At 39.5% G+C, this 25,315-nt stretch overlaps 1 protein-coding gene across 3 annotated transcripts in view; it reads left to right on the top strand.

Moving 5' to 3' along the window:
* Positions 1-493: 493 nt before the first annotated feature.
* Positions 494-25,315, top strand: part of RAPGEF4 (Rap guanine nucleotide exchange factor 4) — a 156,692-nt gene continuing 131,870 nt past the window's right edge. For 2 of the 3 annotated variants that reach the window (XM_087732456.1, XM_087732455.1), the window contains exons 1-4: positions 494-644; positions 14,190-14,332; positions 15,453-15,541; positions 23,820-23,966. In XM_087732456.1, the coding sequence (XP_087588582.1) occupies positions 580-644; positions 14,190-14,332; positions 15,453-15,541; positions 23,820-23,966 (444 nt within the window). In that variant the 5' untranslated portion in view covers positions 494-579. Of the gene's footprint in view, positions 645-14,189; positions 14,333-15,452; positions 15,542-23,819; positions 23,967-25,315 lie in introns of those variants that run through there. The other variant, XM_087732460.1, reaches the window with a different exon arrangement.

Raw genomic sequence — 25,315 nt, 5'->3', positions numbered from 1 at the left:
TGCACCTTCATTCTGCTTAGCTACTGTGGGCTTACTGCTGGGGGGACAGACACACAGGGCTCTGGAGAGATACTAAAATACTCCTGAGCTTCTTATTAGAATTAAAAACCTTGTATTTCCCCCCCACCCCAAACGCAGGCAAGGACATCTCTGGTGCAGCAAGGGCAGGGACCAGTAAGCCGGGCTCAAGCGTGCGTGCTGAGGAGCTCACGAAAGGCGGGGGAGGACACCACCTTCCCGGAGGGGAATAACTCCTTTCCGCTCCCTCCCCGGGCCGCTACCTGCCGGCTGCGGGACGGCAGGGCCGGGCGCTCCTCCCGGCCGGGTGCCCCGGGCGGCCGAGGCGGCGCCAGGTCGCAGCCCAGGGGCCGAGGCGGGCGGCGGCCGGGCAGAGCCGCACCCCCGCACACCGCCGCCTGCGGCGGGCAGGGCCGGCTGCCGCGGGGGCCTGGGCGAGCCCATCGCGCCGTGCGCGGAGGGAGGGAGCGCGGGAGCGAGGGAGGACGGACCGACCGACCGGCGGGCGGGCGGGGGGAGCCGCCGCCAGCCGGGTGTGCGGCGACCTGCTCCCTGTCCAACATGGTCGCCGCTCACACCTCCCATTCCTCATCCTCCGGCGAGTGGATCGCTTGCCTGGATAAAAGGTATCGGCATCTTCACTGGAGCGGCTGCGGAGGGATGCTGTGTGCGTGTAACCTGCCCCCGTGCGTGCGTGCATGTATGTCTGTATGTCTGTATGTCTGTATGTCTGTGTGTGCGTGTGCTGACACCCCCCCGCTCCCCATCGGATCCTGCCTTACATAAGGAGCGTGCAGGTGGGAAGTAAAATGCCCGGAGGAAGCGGGGGCGGCGGGGCAGGAGGAGGGCTCGAAATGCTCCTGGCAGCGGCGGGGACGGGCAGCCCCCGCTGGGACAGCTGCGCTCCGCCGGGCTCTGCTGCCCGCAGAATGCCGCACGTGGTGGAGGAGGGGGAGCTCCAGGGCGGGGAGAGGGCGCCGGCGGCCCGGGGCTGCCGGGCGGGGACCCGGGGCTGCCGGGCGGGGAGCCGCCGTGCCGGCCATGGCAGACCCGCTGCCCGCGGCGTTCGCGCCCCAGTCCGCCCTCTGCCTCGCCTCTGCCCGCCGCCCCTCGCTTCGCCTCGCCTGGGCTCACCTCAGCACACCGCCGCCCCCCGCCTGGGCTCACCTCACCTCAGCACACCGCCTCGCAGCCCCGCGCCTCCCCTCAGCACACCGCCCCCCCCCCCCTCACCTCACAGCCCCCGGCCCAGCCGCCTCACAGGTTGGCGGGAAAGGATAGACCCTCGCCTCAGAGCGCTCCGTGGCGCAAGCAGGTGCAGGACTGGTGGCCGGAGGGGTGGGGGAAATGTCCGCCCCGAAAGAGGCCGCCGGAGGCTTCCCTTAACGGCGACAGCCTCTTCTCCCCGCTGCGGCGTCCTGGGGGCCTGCGGTTGTCGCCCAGGCGGGCGGCAGCGTTTGCTGCGGGTCAGGTACAGGCGGGCGGCCAGCGCCGCGTGGGTGGGAGTTATGGCTGGCTAACGTGTGCTTAGAGGTGGTGTGCTCACTTCCAGAAATACAGGCAAAATATTTATTTATCTATTTTAAAAAGAGATTCTTTGGAGTGCTTTCCCTGGGCGTTGCAGCAGAAAGCGAGTCTCGCAGTGTCGAGTTGCATGGTGGGTGGTTTGGACATCCTTTGCTGTATTCCTACCTTCAGCACTTACTGGATTAGTTCAGAAGTGAAGGAAGTCATTCGATTTCTGAATGCACATTGTGTCTCCTGTAGTCTAGGAAAATAGTTAACAGAAATTTAGGCCGTAAATACACTATATGGTTCAAATAAAGCTATCGGAGAGAATTCACTTACATGGCATATAGCGGTTTACTGAGCATCATTACACAGCTTTTGATGGTTGATGCCATTTGGGGCTGTGCTGTGGGGAGAACCCTTTGTGCACAGAGAAGGAACTTTCCTCTTTGCATCATTTCTACCATTTCCAGGTAACCTCCTAGTGTTGTAGGACTGCACCTCTAATTAGGCTTTCCTTGACAGTCCAGGCAGCAAACTGTAAGAAGTTAATGAAACTTTTGGTCTAGACACCTACCACAACTACTGATCCCCCTCTGTAACACGTGACTTAAAAGACTAACCTCTTGGAGGTTAAATAATATGTATAAATGTTGGAAGTACTCTAAATGTAAACACAAACAGAACTGCTGATGGTAACCTAGCCATATAAAAACCAAAGTGAAGCAAAAGGCCTGATTCTTCGCTCTGTAAATTGACAATGAGCGGATGTGAAGAAGCAGAGTATGAGCCCCAGTATTTTTAAATAGGTGATCCTGTCATTTTTCAGGTTTCTTAAAGGCAATACATTGCGAGATCTAAATTGTAAACTAAAATTCAGGGGTTTGTGCTTAATGAGGTGCATAGCCTTGGGGAGTGAATGATATTTTTAGGAAACACATGTGAGACATTTAATTTAGAAATCTCTCTGCCATTATATTTATATGAAAATCAATATGCTGACCATTTTTATAATGGAAATTTCATTGGAGCTATTAAGATAAGATTTTTTCTTCCCTTTTTGTTACTTGGAGTAAGCTAGTAGCACCAATTTGTTGAGTGGAAAGAATCAGTTCTAGGTGCCCTGAAGCATTATGTATTATTATCCTTCTTTTCCAGAAGGCAATCTGGATGTAGGACAAACCCAACACAGGAGAGATTGTAGGTTTTTTCCTGGTCTCTGCCATGCTTTGCTTTGTGACCATAGGAAATACACTTAGGCGTTTTGTTCTGTTTTTCCATTTTAAAAATACAGTTAAAGCTGTATAGTACTAAAGTTCCTAGTACTATAGGAATCTAAGTACTCTTAGATAAAGCATTTTTAAATAATTTACACACTTTTATTTCTAGAGTGTATTTGTTTTCTAAAGATGATCTATCAGTACTCATTTTAACTATTATGAAATTTCTATGTATTTTAAGCCTTTTAAAAAATCTTACAGCATTTTCTAACCTAGGTGTGGATTCTGTAAATATAGAATCATTTAATGAGTCAATTCTCTGTAGCATACCATGTGTTTTTATTAAATAATAGTTTTAATATGTTTTAGTTAATGAATATATTTTCAGGAGGAAGGGAGTTCTAAAACTGGTGTGCTTTAGAATTTTAGATGAGCCTCAGCAAAGACAATTAAAATGGCATGTAATATGGATTATCCAACTTCATTCTTTAAAAAAGGAGAATTAAACTCTAAATGAAAATAACAAAATATATAATGTACAGAAATTATGTATTTTGTATATGTTCTTCATGTTTTTCCCCAAGTCACATATCAAACTAGAACTACTAACATCTAAAATGAGAGCACATATAAAAATGAAGAACCACCAAAATGTTTCAGGAGAAATGTTAATACTGTGTAGGGTACTGTGGGCTAGGGCCACCAGTGCTTCGACCATGCAGCTCTTGTGTGTGGTTACTGACCACAAAAGCCAAAGATCAGCACTTAAAAATCAAATACACAGGACAGTATTTATCTATAAAGTCACAAGTGCAACAGTATTTATATATAAAGTTACAAGTGCAAAGGTAAGGAAAAGCAGGAACAGAAAAGGTCAGAACGCTGTGCTCTGTCAAGAATATTTTATTTTTTCAGGAGAGAGAGGTGATCAGCAATGAGCAACTGTACATCCTGGTTGTACCTGGAGATGTAAATAGTTTTTGTGTTAAGGAAAACAGTCTTTTTATCTTTGAAGTAAATAGTTGCCTTACCACTGATTTCCCAGGGAGCTGAAGCATGCCTGCCATCTTAGCATTTTTCTGTATGTCCGATCTTCACATAATTAAAAGAAGGTTGCTGATTTATGCAAGTGTGTATAATTAGCTTAGGAACAATGTCTTCTCTACTCTCGTGGTTTCTTTCACACCAAAGGCTATCTAACCAGGAAATTTCCATGTTGACATATCTTTACTGATGGGTAGACAAAGTATTTTTTACATAACTTATTATTTCTCTAAACCTGATCACAGTTATGAATTAAGATAAGTGTTTTAATTGGATTCAAATACAAACTTTTTAATGATGTACAGCATTCGCAACGTCAGAGATCCCAGGATTTCATACCTGCTTATGGCATCTTGTGTTTTTCTCTGTATTAGATATAACCTTCAGTGCCTTAGCAGACTGGAGGAGCAGATCACAGAGCAAAGCATGTAACTTTGCTAGCCTGTTGTGCTAAGGATGTTATGATCTTTGCTCAGCTATTTATAAATTATTTAAATATGAATGGGTGTTTCGAGGACATATTGTACATACTGAGCTTTTATATCCTTGTCATCCTTGTTAGACTTTCAACTTGCATCATTTACATCTAACAAAACCAGAATAACACATTCAGGATAATATCTCAGGTCTGTACCTTAAGCCAAGCTCCCATAGATTTGAGTGTAAATTCAGACTAGAAGCTATGTAACAGCAACATATTTGAATCACGATTTGCTTTTTAGTTCATTGTAACTTATATTTGAGATGTAAGTTATTTGTACATGCTTAGTAGTCAGCAGGTCTCCTGTGAGTATACAGATAGGCTAGAATGAAGAACTGATATTCTGAAAGAATTGTAAAAGAAATATGGAAAATGCTTGTCATCCTCTGTAACCTATAATTATGTCAAAGGTAATGGGATATAGATTTATAATCAGGCAGTATTATGAATACTTTAGAATTACTTTACGATGCTATTTTATCTACTTTCAAAATATATTTTTATGTGATTGGTAAAACATGACACCGACATATTTTAACTTTCTACCCTTGCTTTCTATTTGTAACAAATCCATAGAAATAACGCCACCATTTTTTGTGTAGTTTGTATCTGAACAAAATCATGGGCATAAACTGCAGCTCCTGTTGGCCTATGTGCTTGGTGTCTTCTCTCTGTATGTAGTACGTGGCTAAGCTGGTGTATGCTTGGGTCAAGTCTGCGTGGGGATATATCAGCAGCCGGCAGCAGGATGTGCAGACTCAGAGACACAACAGTATAGACATACCCTAAGTACTTCCTAGCACTCACGCAAAGGTGCAGTCTTCTGAGGGTGATGAATAATAACAAATTTATCTTTCCGCATCATGCAACTCATTTTCTAGTCCAGTGCAAAGGTGCAGTCTTTGATGAATAATAAAAAAGCCCTTTTTCTTTCCATATCTCCTCAGAGGGACCAAAATAATTGTCAATATAGCTTGCCATAAGCTTGTAGGTCTGTGCCTTTTATTGAATATATGAATTCAAAATAACTCAGAGTGAGAGCAAGAGTTGTATTTTAAACAAATTCAAGCTGTTCTATTCTCTGCTCACGGGCTTAGGCATTTCTAGTATCAGCTTCTATTTGTTGCATGTGGTTGCAGTAAGTTACACCCTTGTTCTATGGACAGGTATTAAGAGGAAGAAAAAGTGATTGCCCTAGCTTTCATGTGTATAAACATTGTTATGGCCCACCAGAGCAAACTAATATGTGCATATGCCTATTAGGACATGATATGTTCAAATTTAGTTGGTAGTCTTGTGAAGTGGCTGCATGATTTGTGTGATACTTGTGCCACTGTAGGTTTTGTCTTTTACCAGATGAAACTGAAAACTTGCCTAAACTGTCATTGCCTGAGTTATTTCTGGCATGTTGTTAGGATTTGATCTCTAAAATCCTGTATTCTGAGCAGATTAAATTTCTTTTATAACAAAAACTCATATTCCAGCAAAGGAATAAAAAGCCAACAAACCAGCTAATTGAAATCATGCCCTCAAAGTCAGGTGGCCACCAGATATTTTTCAAATACAAATTTTTTTCTTATCCAGTGTGACATCTTGTTTTTGTCTGCATCTTATAATTTGCTGCATTTAACAAGCTCCTCATTCTTATGATACTGCCTTTGTTTTTTTAGTATTTTCTGCGCTATATTTGGTGTGATCACTTACTGCTCCTGCTGCTTTATCTGTATCCTCAATGAATGTTTCCTGAACTGACTTTCCACTTCATCTTTGAATTCAGCAGTTATCAAGGTGTATGTCAATGCAAATCTGTAGAACTTATTTCATAGTTGCTCTAAGTTTTAAATTTTCATTAGCTGTAACAATGCAGATCCTAAATGGTAAAGGCGCATTTAGCATAGTGGATGGCAGTGGCCAGAGTTTGAATCAAAGGATATCATCACTTGTGCATATTGTTCAATTATAAATTTCATTTGCAATGTATCTCAGAGTCTGTCTTCATGTTAAAGTGCTTTTAATGTCTATTATGAAGCTACAGTGCTGGTTAATGTAATTTCATCCAGATCTACTTCCGTCAAATGGAATTTTAACTGTCCTGAGCTCCAGGTCACGTTTATGAAAGTTGGAGGGTTTATTCAATAAGATTTAGTCACACCTTGGCTGCAAAGCATGCACCATACATATAAATCTGCAGAAATGAAAGGAGAAAATTTCCTTGCAATTTTATTTTTTCTCTTGAAGTATTTTTAAAAAGCATATGAAGGTGAAAAAATTGTTTTTATGTTTTGTTTCCTATTATTGCTGTTCAGGTAGTGTATTTTTAACTTGAGATAAATCTTTATGAATGTCATTACTTAATAAGTACATCTTTTGCCATTCCACTGTTTATACAGACCTAAAAATTGACCTGTTGGAAGGACGCATAATTTGTAGAGCAGGGTATGTAAAGAAATGAAGTGTACTTGGTTGCTCTGTCTAATCATCCGGTAATTTTTCAGTGCATTGGCCAAACCGAGTTGAAGGCACAAATATAATTGAGTAATATAATAATGAGATGAGTGTGTAGGTAAAGGAGAGTCCCCCATATTTGCATAGTTTTGGCCCTCACTGAGGAAGACAGAACTCAACTATTACAAATTCTGTTTGACCACAGCTGACAGCCCATCGGTCTACATTTAACTGACTGGTCAATCAGTACCTGCATAGATCAGGATTATCTACAGCATTTCTTGTGCCTTGTGTAGCAAGACATGAGAGATTATCACAGGGGTTCTGAGTGTAGGCGACAGTAGTAATTTGTTGGAAACTAAGCATCAGCAGTTTTACTTGTGTTGCATTTTTTTTTTAACTCTGGAATGATTTGTATGTATAAGAATCCTAGGGAACAGGGTTTAAATAAAATTTTATTTCATGGAATCATAGAATCATAGAATGCTTTGGGATGGAAGGGACCTTTAAAGGCCATCTAGTCCATCCCCCCTGCAATTGGCAGGGTCATCTTCAACTAGACCAGGTTGCTCAGAGCCCCATCCAGCCTGGCCTTGAATGTTTCCGAGGATGGGGCATCTACCACCTCTCTGGGCAACCCGTTCCAGTGTTTCACCATCCTCATCGTGAAAAATTTCTTCCTTACATACAGTCTGAATCTACCCTCTTTTAGTTTAAAACCATTACCCCTTCTGTTATCGCTACTGGCCCTACTAAAAAGTCTGTCGCCGTCTTTCTTATACGCCCCCTTTAAGTACTGAAAGGCTGCAATAAGGTCCCCCCGCAGCCTTCTCTTCTTCAGGCTGAACAACCCCAGCTCTTTCAGCCTTCCCTCATAGGAGAGGTGTTCCATCCCTCTCATCATTTTTCATTTCCTGTGCATCAGAGGAAATGAGAAAACCAGAATCCCAAAGTCTTATAAAATGGAAATCAAAAGAAAAGAACTGTAATTTGATTATTATTTGAAAGCCTCATGATGAGACTTTTCCCCTGACAAGGGAAGGAGAAGCTGAAATGTGAATGTTGAAAACATGGGTTTGGTAATGCTACTGTAACAAGTGCAAAGTGCCTCTTGGGGAGAGTTGATTGCCTTCTGTCCCCATGGAGGTAAACCCTTATCTGGAGATTACTTCAGATTAAAAGTAACTTCATTTATATCTAGCACTTAAATCTCTTACCACAGGTCTAAAGTGCTTTGATAGGTCACTGGTATCCCTCTCTTAAACTTTCCTTTCTCAAAGAGAAATTAACAGTCAAAGAAAGAGCCTTACAGCATTGCCTGGAGGAGGGAGGTGCTTCAGTGTTGTCCTGCTCTCACTAAGGGAAAATGGTATCTTGGTACTAGTATTCTTCTGCATCCTACTGCATGTCAGGAAAGGGTAGGAGAAAGTACAGGTAGCACAGAGGAATGGTCTGGTTTCAATGGCATTCCTTGCTGTTCTCTCCTTGCTCACGTTTCAAAGCAGAACATACTTTAAAATACTATTAAAATTCATCAAATGGTCCATGGTAGTGGTTACTGGTACCTTCCAGCTCATAGAATTTGCCTTTGCATCTTTGAATAGATGCTTCAGTTTTAACCCAGAGATGAACTAGTTTTATTTGTCTATTATTTAGTGGGATACTATTTCTACAAACAGCCTTGCCAGTGAAAGAAATACATCATATCTGCTCATCCTTTGTGGGCTGTTCATTGCTGTCTGAAATGCAATATTGCCCTTTTAAAGAGTTAAAAAGAGCAAGGAAAGGAAATGGACCTCAGTGTTTTCATTTAGTTAGAGCAGGGTTCAGATTTTTGAGCAGATGTTATAGAAATAAACACTTAAAAATTCTAGAGGCATCTTGGCAAAGAAGGTAAAACTACCTGTCTTCTGTTTTTTCTTTTTCAAGTGTCAAATTATGAGGAAGAACCTAAAAAAAGGACATGTCATATAAGTAATAGGTTATAGTTAGATAAACTTGATAAAAACAAAACAAAAAACTCCAACTTGTTCCTTTCTTCTAGGTTAACAAGTCTTTCACAGCATACATAAACATTCAAATATTTAATCTTAACACCATCAAAATAGTTTCTTTTATAAAGCTGTATATGCTACACATGAACAGAAATACTTGCCCAAATTGTATATGTGAAGAATTGTAGCAATTATCCTCTGTCTGTATTTAAACTTTGAGCTTGAATAGTTTGCACTTAAAGATATGAAACAGCCTTCTGAAGATACACTTCTGGCAAGTTTTTTTATAATGTCCTTTTACAGATAGTCAAGCAGACATTGTCAAGAAAATTGTTTTATCTCTATAAAATACATGCCTGAAATGTTCACAACCAAATAAATCAGGGATAAAATACCCTTTAAAGAAGCCTTATTGATATAATTGAATAGAGATGTATAACTAGCATTGCTGCTGTTGCTTGTATATGTATTCTGTGATGTTGTATTGAAGAAGCAGAAGGAGAAGATAGATGATGTGTGAAAACGTTACTGCCAGATAAAACTTACTGTGCTCTGAGGGAGCAAATTAGTAATATAAATTAGGAGCTGGATAAGGCGTTCAGTGGTCAAACAAAGCAGAAAGGCTTGTAGGGTAGTGAAAAATACATTAAATACTCTTGCTTTTCATCATTTCCTAATCATTTTGTAGCCCTGCTTGCAACACTGGAAATGCCCACCTTACTTTGGCCACAGTGAAATGGGATGTCAGTGCGGTACCCTGTTGAGATACAAATTTAGGGACAATCATATTAAACTGAAGACTGGGGGCAGGGGAAGTGTAGAAGTGTTGCACATGTGTTATCCTTCATGGTAAGAGATACTAAGTGTGAAGTTTTCATTTCCAAATCAGTCATTCCTCCCGCACGATTTTGTCCTGGCATTTGCTATGGTCATGGCATGATACCTACGTAGTTATGGTTGCCAGGCCAGTTAGTGAAGTGTGGTTACTACAGCAGCTACTAAAGCTCTTTCTGGGCTTGTACCCTGCAGACAAGGGAAATGGAGATATAGCAGCAGCTGCCCCACAAAGATACTGAAAACTTGGGAAAAAGGAGTAAGAAGCTGTTTTTAAGCAAAAAAGATGAAGACAAATGTAACACTTGCACAGTTTGTTTTACTTAAAATTTATTTTAAACTGGGTGAGGCAGCCTAGGTAGTTGGTGGGTGCTTCACTGGATAGAGTCATAGATTTTCTACAAGAAGGATGGCCTTGCCTTAAAATACTTCTACTCTACCTGATACCTCTACCAAACTGTTGAGAGCTGAAGAACTTTAATTGATTTGAGAGAGTTGTCTACACTTTTAGATTCATCTGTGGTCCTATTCCATACATTGGGCTAAAGCATTCAGAAACAGGAGGACACTTAGGAAAGGACAGAAGCTTTAGTAGAAAAATCCAGTGGTAGTTGACGTCTCACTGAAATGCATTTTTTAACTTCTTATGCTGATGGGTATCAAGTTATAACTGCACTATCAGCAGTGAGGGGCACCAGTAGCATACCAGCATCAATGTCACAGAACAGAACGGAACAGAACAGAAGGACGTAATCACCAGCACTAGTTTAGCAGAGTGGGGCTAACTGAGATTGCTCTCTAGTGAGCAGCAGTGATGACCCCAGAGGAGTGACTTCAGGTGCTCTGATGCGGTCTCTGGAAAAGCCTTTTCAGAGGCTTTTGGAGCCATGTAGGGGGTGTAGGGAGATTAATCTCCTTGAGGCTGACTTTTGCAGCCCATCTCCCTGGTTTGGGGAATGATTCCTTTCTGGATTAATACCACTGCCTCCTGTTAGTGTGACTACAGTGACATCAGAGCTCGAATAATTCTCTGTCTGCCATCAGAAGTGCTTTTCTAATTAATAGGTTTGATCATTAATGTTCTAAGGAATATATTATAATATTAGCTGTTTAAATATTATTCCAAACTATGCTTTAAAAAAGCCAAGTCTACAGCAGTTTAGTAAGATAGCTGCAATGAGGAAGTAAATTTATGTTGTCCTGTACTGATATTGTTCCATGCTAGGCAGCTTGTACTTAGGAAATAGAAAACAAAATTTGGCATAATAAATAGATTCATTAATGTTAATTTAATGATGATGACAACAGTTACAATGATGATAATTTTATTAAAAGATAATTTGTAGAAAGTGGTCAAACTTTGCCTGAGTTTTGCAGGCATGTGGAGAAGCAGTTAATTGATGCCATGGTATTTATTATTCCCAGTATGCTCTCACACTACGTAAAACTATCCTTTTGAAACCAGTCTCATTGTTATAGATTATAAGCACTTAATAGAAATGCATTTGAGTGCTACTATTATTACCGATACACTGCAATCTGGAGTTTTTACACAGGCAAAATGCCATGTCCTAGTAAGGAGGAAGGACCATCTCAGCTTGGTACACCTAGTGTTAGTTAATTCCTTACTCCTAAACATTGAGGACATTTCCCAGGAGCTCTGATCAAATCCAAAGGCATTTTATTCTCAAACAACTTGGATCCTAGTTTGTTTTTAAGCTTATTCACTATCTTAACCAAAAAGCTAGATCTTAAAGTAGGTGTTTGTCTGTGTGTCTCATTTGAGTCTCATTAATAAGCTGTTATTCTGGGGTACAGTTAAGATTCCTTGCATGTTTCTGTGCTGGCCGCTGCCTTTTTTTTTTTTTTTCCGGTAAACCACAGCTGGAGGAGAAGTACCTTTTCTAAGATAGATTAATGGTTAAATCATTCAGTGAAAGCCTCTCCCAGATTCTAGCTTTGTTACCAAATGTGCTGGATCAAAATGTGTGCCATCCCAGCAAAAATATTTATGGAAATTTAGTTGCACACAGTAATATTAAACCCAATATATTTTGAAGAAAGGCTACTGAAACAAATGGCTTGCAGTAATGAATTATTAAGAAACATTATAAGGAGAATAACAATTTTCAGATTACTACTATGCATATTACTTAGAAGTTTGGATTCCTCTTTTTGTTTAGAGCATGTCCGCGTGTCTCTCCTTCAAATGCCCACTTCATGTACTCCAGGTGGAAGTAACTGCTGCTAATGCAAAGCACTGTAGCGCAGCTGCTTGCTAAAGTAAGCCACTAGGAACACATGACTTTAATTTGTCTTTTCCAATAAATATGGAGTTTGGTTTCTCACTGCTGTGCTGATGTTTAAAACTCTGAAAAGTGTGGTTCAGCTACCTGTGAGAATGCTTGTTCTTCTATGATGACTCACTTTACGGGGGTCATGAAGCAATTTTGTCAGAAGAAAGAGCTTTTTTCTGCAGTTTATCTGCCTGACGCAAGGCACTCCTTGCCACATCAATAGAAGTGAGCCCGACTCTCACCCTCTTCTGAACTACATGGAAACCCTGTCTCTTGAGCCTTCAGCAACTGTCAAGGAAAAAAAGCTACACAGTCTATGAATTAAATCCCCCCAAATCTTGTCCTTTTGACAGGACCAAAAGTGGAAGAGATTTCTGCACTCGCATTTCAGAAAGCACTGAGAGCTGCGGTGATTAAGTTTATACAACCTGATGCGTGTTGTTTGCTAACGCTGTTTGCTTTTTCCCTGCCTGACTGCATCGAACAATTAAAACCACTAAACACTGAGATCCTACAGTCAATTCTATGCAAATGAACTGATGGACTTGAATGGAGTCAGCTATGAGGAGTTGTGTGAATGTAACAGTCTCAGACACAGTTTTTCTAGGAAAAGGGGATGTTCTGAGAATGATTTCCCTTTTTTTCCTTGTTGGGTTTTGTTGTTAGTTTTGAGAGTCCATAAATTAAGGGAGCTAGTGTTCCAAGTGCTAGTGTAGTTTGGGTAGGGATCTTGTATAAACGGATTTTAAATCTGCTTGCAAGCTGCACCTCCTAATCTTCTTAAAAGGATTTTGACAAGAGAGTTAATGCTTATTAGTACCTGTCAGCTAGTGCACAGTTAAAAAAAAGGAATTGGTGAAAATCTTACTTGAATTATTTCAAAAGGGAGCTGTTGTAGTTGGTTGTGGTTTGAAGTGGTAAGAGGATGTCACTCTGATGTAGAAGCAACTGTATACACCAGAGAGTTATTATTCTCATCTGTAGTTAATAAGGGTAAGCTGGAGTATAAATGAGGATAGAGATTTAATCCCTCCTAGACTTAATTGAAGAAGAAATATGAGAGACAGAGATTCAATGTGAGTAGGATCCGGGCTTCTTCCCTGACATAAAGATTTGGATCCCTTAAGTCTTTGATTCCAAAGAGGAATCTTTAAAAAGAATTCCTGTTGGAAGGAGTGCTTACACTGTGGGTGTAACAATAAGATGATAAAGATATGTATTTGTGAACTTAATCTTGGTTTCTTGTAAGCTACCTGACTTCTGTTTATTTAGAAGCTCATCCACTGGCTAAAAGAACATTTTTGTCAGTAAAATTAACTTGCAGCATTTGAGTGAGTGATAGGTCTAATGATCAGACAATTGTCTATCTTTCTGGTGCTCCTTTATACATAAATGATTTCTGCATCTGATCCAGCATGATCTCCTAGGAACGTTCTGTGTTTCTTTTTGTGTATAGTGGTAGGCATTTAGTCTGTTATGAAAGATTCTTTCTAATGCTGTCAGCTAGTGGTTGGCTTACTTGCAGATCCATAACGTTTGATAATCACACTTAAAATGTATGTTTTGGAACTAATTCACTTTAGTTTCATAAATACATAGTAGTTTTCTGAACCTGCTGAACTGCTGGTCCACATGCTACTTTGTTGGAGAGAGTTCTATAATTTTATTTTTCTTGAAATCTTTTTTTTTTTAAAGGTGTTACTGTCATAGATTTTAAATATTTTAAATATTTGGATTAAAACTCTTTACCCTTACCAACGAAGAGTTAAGATTCTTGCTTGCATATTTAATTTGTCCAACATTAAGATACAGGAACTGCGAACTTGCTTGCAAATGAGAAGAGAAAACAGAACACTCAAGTTAGTTTGTACCCAGTAAAATGTGGGAGAGAGATGTGGATATAGGACTTACTGCTGATATCTAAAGCTTTTCTTTTAGCTATAGATAGAGAATTTCTATTTTGAGCACCGATTCCACAGACCTCTTGTATGTTTGGACATCTGTTTATTCGTGTTCCCTTACAAACTTAAAACCATATATAATTCTAAGCTCTTTAGGGTAAGGAATGTATCATCATATATACTTTTACAGTAATTGCTACAGCAGGACTTTGGTGCCAAATGGGGCTTCTGGACACTGCCTGTGTTGAAATGATAATAATCATGCTCAAGTTGATAATGGACAGTTGTTAGGATGTTTTGGAAGGGTTATGTACCTGTGAAATGCATTTTAATTGGTTTATGTTATAGCATAACACTTAATGCTAACATTTGTAAGTTTGGTGCATGCAGGGGGGGATGTTTCTCTGACAAAGCCCTTGAGAATTTTGTCCTTTGTTTTCTTGCAGACCTTTGGAACGTTCCAGTGAAGATGTAGATATAATATTCACACGACTGAAAGAAGTGAAAGCTTTTGAGAAATTTCATCCAAACCTTCTCCAGCAAATATGTCTCTGTGGATATTACGAAAATCTGGAAAAAGGAATCACATGTAAGAGAGCTTCGTATGCAGATCTGTTTTATGTAGATAAAATTGGGGGTTAGGCTGGGATTGTCTCTAGGAGATTGATGAGAGAGCACAATCTGTGGAACGGCCGTAAAAATGTTTATGGGGGAAGGCAGGACTAAAGTGCTGCTTGCTCTACAAATACACTGTGTAGTGAATCTATGGTAACAAGGCACACATTATTGGATTTAGGACCCTGCCACTGTTTTATTGAAAGATTAGAAGCAAGTCATTGCACTTAAGCCACATTCTTCCCCTGTAAATGTATTATTGATCTCTTTTGTAGGTGCCTTGTGATGTCAGGGGCAAAAGTGTATCACCTAGGCATATCACTGATAGCATATGGTTTGCAGTCACTCTGGATAGCACAAGACAGATTTGCAGAGGTGCATACTGCTGTGGGGTGCAACTGCTCTGTGCCTGCTCTAGCAGCCCGTGTGCCAGATGAAGGTGGGCAGCTGTGCTTGGTCTGTGAAGCTGAGATGGAAATAAGTGATGGTCCTGTGAGGGGAATGTGTGAGTTCCCAGAGGTGTACCAGGGTAATAGCTGATGGAGACCTGTGGTGTTTGGTAGAGTCTCTGGTACCCCTCAGGTAAATCTGGCATGCTTTAGGCACACAGCACTGGGGTTTGCTTAGAGTAATAGGAATTCTGATGCACTGTAATCACAGAGTTGGAATGCCTGAACATCAAAGTCCTGCAGTTGCTTCTCAGCCAGAACTCTTGCTGAAGTCAGTGGCAGCTGTGTCTGCATTGGAAGACGCTGAATTTCAAAGGGACATTGTTCAGAAAGTCTGTTTTGGTTTTTTTTTGTTGTTGTTTGTTTTGTGTATTAGCTAAGATAGCAGTAAAAGAGAAGCAAACTGGAGAAGAGTGAAGCAATTCTATGTGCTTTCATTGTTTTTGTAGTGTATCGACCAGTTTACTAAAATATGTGTTTTCCAGTGTCATTGGAAATATTATTGTAATACTAAGTAAGTAGTCTGATATGGCAAATTCTATAGTGCCAGCAGTGAGTACAATAGTACAGTAATATGAGGGAAAATGTTTGTTAATGTTGCTAAACATAGAGATAGCTCTTATTTACAAGATTTCATCTTTCCAGTATTCCGTCAAGGTGATATTGGGACGAACTGGTATGCTGTTCTGACAGGCTCACTGGATGTGAAGGTTTCTGATACAAGCAACCACCAGGTAAAACAGATTTTTCATTGAAACCATCCAGTCAGTAGTAAAAAGTAAGGGTATGACTTATGCTGAGGTTGATAACGACTTATATCATACAGATATTTTGTCTTACCACAAGCATGTTTCTCTGAGTTTCCTTTAGTCGCAGTTGTCCTTTGTCTATGGAGGCAAATCATGCCATTGATTTCAAGAAAACTGAAATGTAATGCTCTGAAGAGAGGTCTACATTTTAATGTGAATCAAGACTCCTCTATCTTTTCTAATAGAGCCATATGAAGTTAAACTAAAGATCTAAGAGTTGTTAATTCATTCCCTGGAAATATTTTAATTTGGTCCTTGTTCAGAAAGTTCAAACCAAACCCACCAACAGCGCAGTCTGGTAACTGCATACTGCAGTCTCCACTGCAAGAATGGGAAAGTATTATAGTAATAGCAGAGTATTGGAACTGTTGCTTGGTTAGACCAGAAGCCTGGAGGTAACATTTATTCAAGTGTTAAGAAATAGAAGAACAACTAAAATTCCCTCCAAATTGCAAGTGATTTCTCAGTATCTTGGCACTCCTGGAGTTACAAAATCAGGTATTTAGAGTAAATACAAAAAACGACCCATGTCATCTAATGTCATGCTGACAAGCCATGCACTTCTTGCTCTGAGCTGAGTTTTCTGGGAAGGCATTGTGCCCCATTCCCTACTCCCATGTTTGAGATCTGGGACTGTCCCATCATGTAGCTCAGCATGGGGTTGTACCTCTGACACGCGACTCATTGTGCCTTCACATGAGTGGTATAGCTACCCAGGACCTGAAGACATTACCCCTTTTCCCCACCTTGATTGAATATAGCATGCGTGGGGGGGTGGGGGTGGTGTATTCTTTGCCCAGAGTTTGGCTGATTGGGGAAGGTTTCTTGCTCATAGAAGATTGACAGAAATTAGATTTTTCACTTTGTTGAGCAGTGCATCACCAGTGAAATTGGGTCAGAATGCAAGTCAGGGCAGCGTGTGAGTGCTGGGTCTTTCTACTTCTTACAGTAAAAAGATAGATACAAAAGGAACTTCTTTCATATCATTATTTTTAGCAACCTCTTCACTATACTAAGTAGAGACTGATTGAGAGTATAATTAGCCTAATTTGAGCAATTCTCAGCATGGCCTGGCTGTCACTGGTATTGTCACAATTTGGAACTCTTTTCTGTGCAGGTCTAAAGCAATCAAGAATATTTTCTGGTGTTTGCCGAAAGATGGCACTACACTGTTGTTAAGGTCCAATGCTCTTTACTGAATCAGAAAGAAATATATCCACAAAAGTGTTCTGGATGTGGAAGTTAAACTAAGAATCTGTTTGGAGTGTTGATTTGTTCCATTGGATGGAGGATGGAACATTTCAACCTTATAAGAAATCTAATGTAAATATTTTTTTCTGCTTATTCAGATTCACTGCATTTTCCTGCCAATAGGAAACTACAGAACTACAATTCATGTAGTTCTAGTTCTAGAAATTATATTTGCAGTAATTTCTTAACCTCGTGTTTCCTTCTCACAGGAGCAATAAACTGAATTCTTACCACTGCCTAGTTGCCATAGGATACAGCCTCACTGCCCAAAGGACAGCAGCTCATGCATTTACCTTTCCAGTGCTGGATAAGTTTGGTGGTTGGGGACTCCTAAATAGTATTTGAGTCCAATATTTTCTCTGGTTTTGCTCCAGCTTGGTGTGTATACGATGTCCTTCCTTGTCCGTCCTTGGTCTCCTGCTCCTTGTCCTGCCTTTAGCTCCTGGGTGCCCTGTTCCAGTCTTGCCTGTACTTCCTCGTTGGTATGGTGCTAGTCATTCTTGAGCTTGAAGTACTTGCTAGCACTCCCTGCCTACTGTGCTCACTACAAACCCAGATGGTGGAGGAAACACGGTTTAGCTCCATAGGCGGGCAGCCCTGACAGACCCAGTTGCCAGCATTGTGCTCCCAGCTAGGACTGGATGACCAGTGCTTAAGATGTAGGGATGCTTGTCACCTACCCTGGAGCACATTTTCCAATAACAGCGCCCAGGAGCCAAAGCTTCTTTTGCAAAGTCATAGTAATGATTAATTACTCTGCTGTGCGTATTATATCATAAATGGCACTAATGCTAATGAAAGACTTCCAGCAGAGCAGAAGAGATACAGAAGTTTACCTGAGTTTACAAGTTTAGAAGCTTGTAGTCTCATGTAAAAGTACAGATGGACTATACCATCTTTTCTAGGAAGAGAGAAGCTAACTTTGTATTTAGGGTCCTCTTGGTTAAAAAGTCTTAGACACGACTAATAATCTTTTAATACTCAAGATGAGCAGGAGGTTGTACTAGATGACCTCCTGAGTTTCCTTGCAGCTTGAATTATCCTATGATTATATGATGATGCCTACAGTGTTAATGTAAATATGGAAAATAAATTAAAAATTTATTAGTCCTGCTTTTGCTAGGTGTTTATCTATCTACCGGGGGAACTTAAATTTCAGCAATGTGGGAATAAATGCATTGTGTGGCAGCTACTCTGTACTAACTCTTTGTGCAGTCACCTTTGGTGTTTGGTAGCTTTCTCCCATTAAAACTACAGTAAGTTATTGTGTACTTGGTGCTTACTAAGAATGTCTTAATGGCCTTTGCTCCTACAGAGGCATGTAGTTACATATCTTGCACTGGAAATTATATCTAAATGCACTAATGTATCAAGACTTCCATGTAGCTAGTGAAGTATTAATTCATACACATTCTTGCTGCACATTAGCTTATTTGTGCAGATACCTGCGATTTCTCACAGAAAATGTTAGTAATGCCGATTAGGACCAAGTTGAGAATTCATATAAACAGAAATATTAACATTACTTATTATTTGCTATTACGATAAGAGGAAGCATTCCATGTACTGATTTAAATGTTCTAATAAGGACAAACACACATATTTAGGATCTCATAGATAAAGCCTTGCTTTCATCTTGGTTTGGAAAAATCCTTTCTGACTGCTTGCAAAACTGTGTTGTGTCACAAGAGGGCAGTGTTAGAATACATAACAGAGTACAGGCAATATTTAATACTAAAATGGCTCATTTGAAAATTATATTCAACTATTTACAATATACCTGTTTTAAAGAGTTTGACCCGAGCAGATTTCTCTGTTACTGTTAGTTCTGTTCCACTGAGGTGGTAAAATACGCTAGGTGCTGCTGATCATGATGGTAATTTCATTTGCCGTTGAAATGGGACAATACAATTTACAATACAGAGTTCTGACAGGATTACCCATCCAGTACATCCTGAGTGGTGGCTGGTCTGCTTTCTATACAAATTATTTATGAATTTTCTGGCTATTCAACAATCAAGAAGAGACTGAAGAGGATTTTTTTTTTTTTTAAGGTAAAAATGTCACAGTATGAATTGCAGAGGTAAGTGTAATGAACTGTTTTGGCATTGCCTCAACTAGTTTGTAACAGACACCCTGATAAATATTGTACTTAAAAGTCACACAAAGACTTAGTAAGTCCTCTTCAAAATAAACAGAAAATGCAGCCTCTTTAGAATCTATCACAAAGAGGTCTTTATGCTCAGTTATGAACAGCTGCTGAATTTAATTTTTATTTGGCACTGTTACCTACCCAATGTTACAACTGAGGTATACAGTAATAAAAGTTCCTCTTAGAGATATTCCTTGTTTGGTGTTGTCTTAAAAATACTGCTGACTGCCTTGTGTATGTTTAATTGTTGAACTCTATTTTGAAAATGAACAGGTTCTGAAGGATGACTGTAGGTAATGTCTCAGAATAAAGCTGGGAATAAATGCATTATGACAAAAGCATCAGTGTGACATCTTTGCCAGATTCTGCAACATTGTGTTTTACTGAATTAGATTCAGAGCCTTTTACCCCAAATGATTAAGATTTATATTCCTATCTGATAAAACAGGAAGGGATGAAGAGAAGAAGGACAAAGACCAAATAGCAATCTGATCTGCAGTTTTGTTGTAGTCTGCCAGCTGAATCGTAGTGCGCTGGGGGCTATTGCAAGTTTATCTTGCCTGTGTTTTGTTGGATTTTTTTTTAAGCTGTTCAGATTTTAAATCCAGACCAAAGCCAACACAGGGCATTAACTTTACAAACAATTAGCCTTTTTTAGAAAAGCTTTAAATGAGGAGCTGTGGGTGCTTGGGTGGTACAGCAGTGTCAGTTGTAGGAAGATGCAGAGGGCTGGTGAGCAAAAGCCAAATAAGTTAGTGGGCTTGCTGAGAAGAATGACTGTGAAGGAAGAGGTTCAGATGTCCATGTAAGAAAGGGAAGAATTTCCTGGCTGTTTGAAGGAAGTGGATTTAAACAGGACAGTCCTTGCAATACTGCTTTCTGCATGTGAATGACATTATGTATGCATATAAATAGCCATTATGTATTTTGGAGGTAACCTATGTGAAGTCGCGACATAGGTTTGTACTGTAGTCTGTAGTGTAGTGTAAATATGCCCAAGCTAGCTTTAAATTATTTAGTTTTAGCATGAGAACTGATCTACCCATTCTAACACAGAGATTGGCCTGACTAATGTACTCAGCTGAGAAGCAGGGTTTGTTGGCCCATGCTAAGCTCTACAGTGTCATGGTTGTACTGCCTTTTAAATAGCTGTGTGAATTTTAGCTTACTGAAAGTTAATACAGAAAAATAATTTCAATTCTGTCTGCCAGGTAACCTAGCAAAAAGTCCAAGACATTGCAGGCAGCTTTTAGAGGATCAGATAGAAAGGTATGGAAATAATGAATGTTATTACAGTACAATTAATCTGATCTGTAAAGATTTTAATTAGGAACTAGAAGAGAAGTTGGTCACAGTCTTTCTAGAAGCATAATGCCTCCTTTAAGCAAATCACCTTGTCTTGTGTAAAGAGGATGGCCTAACATATATGTTGGCAAACTGCAGTTCTAGTGTGGGAAGATATTTCTATTTCAATCTTTAAAAGTAGTTTGATAAAGATTTCCTATCTGAATGGCTGAAACATACTCCAGTGGAGGTAATGGACCAGGAAAATCACTTCATAAACAAATAGTTCACTTTCATGTGTATCCTTTGGTTTCTCTGTTATAAAAGGAAAATTTTACTGAGGACAAACTGAACTATGTCGAAGTAATAATAAGCAAACTTTTCAAAACGCCAGCTTTTGCAGATCTCCAATGAAACATGGAGATGGTATGGAGTCCTGGAGGGACAGGTGCAGAGGTGAGTTAGAGGTACAAGGTATGGGAAAATGATGACATTAAAAACAAACTAGCTACATCAACTCCCTTATAAACTCAAAATAGTGACTAAACTAAAATTTCAGAGAAAAGTACCCAATCTCTTTCAACCTAGCACTCATAATTTTTTCTCCTATTTTCTTCATTTCTCTTTCAGACACCATGATTTTGTTTACACACAGTACAAAAATTCTGTTTGCCAGGTTGAAAAATAGAAAGTGTCACAAGTCAGGGAGGAGCATGCAGGGATGTACCTTGTGATGGTGGGGGAGGGAATAAGGCAGAGCCTTGTTTCTGATTCTCATCCATTCCATAGAATGGTCTTACAAATTCAATAATGTTTTAGATTGGGGGCAGGGGGGAGGTTTAATAACTCGTTCACTGCATGTGTCTCTCCTGCCAGTGAGAGTCAGTGAAACTGAATACACAAACAGCTTCTGATTTGAACACTACCATTTTATAGTGTGTTCAGAGGACAGACAGCAATGGAAACAATCTCATCTTTTTAAGTCTTTAATACTGCCTTTTAAATAGCTGTGTGAATTTTAGCTGGTGACCAGCAGCTAGAACCCCCTGCTGCTTCTGGGATTGCAGAGAGGAACAGCAAACTGAGTTTTGAGCTGCCAGCAATCCTCCTGAAGTCTACACTGAACAGCAGGAGATTCTTGAGTGTAAGGTTAACAGGCGTAATAGGAAACACACACCTGATTCCCCAGGAGGCTGGAGATGTATAAACAAAGGGCAGAGAGAAAATGGGGCTCTGAAGTCTTGAAGAAGACAGATGGGCTTGCTCCCTAGCTGGCTGTGAAACTGCATCTCAATGGGGAGCAATGATGGCTGGGGAAAAAACCTGAAAGAACTTTCACTTGATAGAAGCCTGGACTTTTCTTTAATGAACATAGATAGGATCTTTCCAACTCCTTGACTTAACACCCTACAATGTTAATTTATTTCTCAGGCTGAACAGCTGCCTCATCAGAAGTTATCTTAGAAAGTGGTTCCTTAACCAACACCTTTCCTTCTCTCTTCTTCTCTATTCTGTCTTTAAAGATATATTCTTTAAAGTTGTAAAGAGTCAAAAAAGGAGTTTATTTTTTTGGAGGGAGGGGAGGGAGTGGGAAGGAAGTTGGAAGATGTAAATATTGCTTATGATCCACATAATGTAAAAGTGTCTTTTTCTGCCAGGCTGTTGGTTATTCTGCCCTGAACGGAATTTCTTTTATCTGAACTTTCTAAATAAAGTTGAGAATAATGTATTGGAGACCTGGAGATCAAATTTTGTGTGAGCAGTAGGCACATTTTCTTTGTAGCTCCTTTGAGTGCAATTGTGAATATGGTAGCATGTATATAGCGTTTCAGCTCTGAAAGGTAAGCTTGTTAAGGGAGAACTTTAGTGTATAGCCTGTATTATAGGCTGTTTGCAGAGACTTCTATTTAGCTGCCTAGGTGCTCATTTCCAAATATTCTTTCTTTTAAACAGTGCCTGTTCATATTTGCATTCCTTGAAAATTTATTTCTGACAGTTGGTAAATTCTTCCTAGATCTTTTCTAAGACATAATTGATTTTGTTTTCCTGAACACATAATTTTATATGGTAATATCTGTGCAAAAGCAATTTGCTATGGTTCAGGGAACTGGACTATTATGGGCATTTGTCTTTGTAATGCAATTATAAAGCTACTAACTTGATCTTAATAACATTTGCCTGTTACCACTTATTAGATGCATGAAAGGAAAACAATGCAATTTTAAACACAGAAAATGATGCTGTAATATGCTCATGCATGTCTCCTGGATTATCAGCCACAAGGACATAGTGGATGGGATGACAAAATTTTGTTTTTATTTTTATAGACATTTCATGAATCCTACATTTTAGAATTAAACTATATTTCTAATGTTGTATCAAGTAAAATTAGCATGTGTTTGTATATGTTTATATGTATTTGTCTGTGTGCATGTATGATTTCCTTAGTAAAGTGCAGTTTGTATCAGTTTAAAATTTTAATGCTGTTGCTATTTTTTTTAGTTACTCAAAAGACCGTCAGTTAAGGCCCAACTTAGAAAGAGACATATGAAAGTGTTCAGCTTCAAGCCTGTGCTCAGGAGCATAGCAACTTGTAAGCCTAAAATAGAACATGTATCTAAAGATCTTGATTCAGCAAGTTATTTAATTTCAAGTATTCTAATTTTTTGTCTGCAGCAGCTCATAATTTGTATTGGAACTATTACAGAGGAGTTCCTGGCCAAGGGGGATTGATTTAGACATCATTCCATCACATGAATGGCATGTGATCACATAGACCCTTTTGAAGTGGACTTTACCACATGTTTGGGGCCATCCTGAATACTCTATTCCAGGTTGTTTTGGACTTTTAATGGTTTTCTTGAAATCCCCAACTTATGTGAAAAGAATTTTTTTTTTTTTTTAATTTTTTTCATTGACAGGCATCCATTAACAATTGAGAGATTTACCGGCATTTTCAACAGAAAGGGCAAGAGTTGATTAAACTGTACGACTGCATTGTGCAGAGACCTTGTGCAACAGAGAAATGCATTATAAATACAAGAGGATATTATAATTGAAAGTTCTGTTTACTGAGAAAACATAACAGTTAAATTTTATTTCTGAGGGTAGTCTATATAGGGCAGAAATCTATATTCCAAGATTGCATTTCTGATGCTAGTTATCTTCTGATCACCTCTGACATTTCTAAAGGACCTCATCATCACAACAGTCTTTAGAGGTAGATGAACAGAGGTCATAACTTTCTTCCAAAGGTGCAGGTGACTTGTGTTCTCTGCTTTGCAGACAGAAATGTCTCATTCAGCTGATGGTCATAGAAAACAGAAGTCCTACTTGCTTCCACATTGAGGCTTCTGTGTTGTTAATCAGCATATTGATTTTTCTGTTGGCACTTTTAATTAATTTTCTTTTAAAGCAAAGAAGAATCTTAAGGCAGTGCTGTTAGCAAATGTGACATAAAGACTCTTAAAACATCCTGGAATATTTAATATGTGTCCTTTTATTTTTAATTCAAAGGATGCTGTGACAATATGCACTCTGGGAATAGGAACTGCTTTTGGAGAGTCCATTTTAGATAACACTCCTCGCCATGCTACCATCGTTACCAGAGAATGTAGCGAGCTCCTTCGAATTGAGCAGAAGGACTTTAAAGCACTTTGGGAGGTAAATTCAGATTTATTTGCAGTTTATGCAGAAAAAAGTGATTTAACCTTTTAAATGTTTGTAATGAAATATGAACACATTTATACTGTAAGCAAAGTAATAATTCTTTTAAATAAGTTTGGACAAAAAGAGAAGTCTTTTTACTTCTTTTTAGTGCTTCGTATTCTGCATGATTACATACTCCTGTATTTCTTTCTTGCGGGCTTCTTCTAATGAAATAACTTAGGAGAAATTTCTTGTGGAATTTATTTGTATACTGCAGATGTTGCTTGCTTAGCCTTAAACTTGCTTTTATTGCCAGCATTTATGAAGAGAGTCTATCCTTAATATACTCTGAGATTTTAAATTACTGTCCTTTACTCCTGTCTCATCACCAGCTGTAAGGGGTTTAGAATTTGCAGATGGATCAAGATCACTTAAAAATTAAGTTTCTGATTACATGTGAATTCCCTTAAAACTTTCCTGTGTGGAGAATGTACTGCTGAGGTTCTTCATTCTATAATCTGTGTGTACTTTGGTATCCATGCTGAGAAGACTTCATTAATACGTTACTGTGCTAAGTTAGTGAACTTCAGTTTGCATTTTTGTAAGCATTACACTTGATTTGAAAAGTGTTCTGGGAATTGGAAGGCATCCTGTTAGCCTGGCCTACTCTAGTGCCAATTGTATTGCTAGCCTTGTTTTAAATGGTGACTGGACAAATTTAGGTGTTATGTAGAGCTGTCAGATGGTGTGACAGTGTCCTAAAGTTGCAGATCTAGGGACACTAACTATATTTAAGAAACAGTTGCTGGTTGTAGCATTTTAGTTCAGCTTCTCTCCTCAGTGCAGACAGATGGGGTTTTTTGGCTTTCTTTTTTTCCTGAGAAAGAGCAGTATTATACTCCTAGTAATTGTCCTAAAGCAGTACTAAAGTAAGGGTATCAGAAAGAAAATAAACCCACAACTAGCTACACTGACTGAGGAAACAGCACTGATATCACCTGTCTGCAAATATGTTGCCTTGAGCATAGTTAATGGTGCAGCGTGACTAAGGCATGAAGGACCAATGTGTGAATGAAACGTGCTTGCCATTGAATGCTCTGACAATATCAGATTTCATTCTTTAAATTGCATAGCCATAATTTGTACTGTTTTTTTGGCAACATCTGCAGCTAAAATAAAATGCTTGTAAACTCTCATAGCAAATTTGAAGAAAATCGTAATGCAATATTTTTCTGCAGTTCATGCTTTTTTCTCTACAGGAGCTGCATTATAGTTTTAGACCCTGGCATTAAAAGATTAAATATGCCAGTGGTCTCCTCTGTTTTAACATATGCTACATTTGCCAGTGGTCAGAATTTTTTAGT

Source organism: Nipponia nippon, unplaced genomic scaffold (genome assembly GCF_047370975.1).
Source record: "Nipponia nippon isolate SJK-2023a ecotype South Korea unplaced genomic scaffold, ASM4737097v1 scaffold_5, whole genome shotgun sequence".
Lineage (NCBI taxonomy): Eukaryota > Metazoa > Chordata > Aves > Pelecaniformes > Threskiornithidae > Nipponia > Nipponia nippon.
The sequence above is the reverse complement of the archived record's forward strand: the minus strand, read 5'-3'. Positions and strand labels throughout refer to the sequence as shown.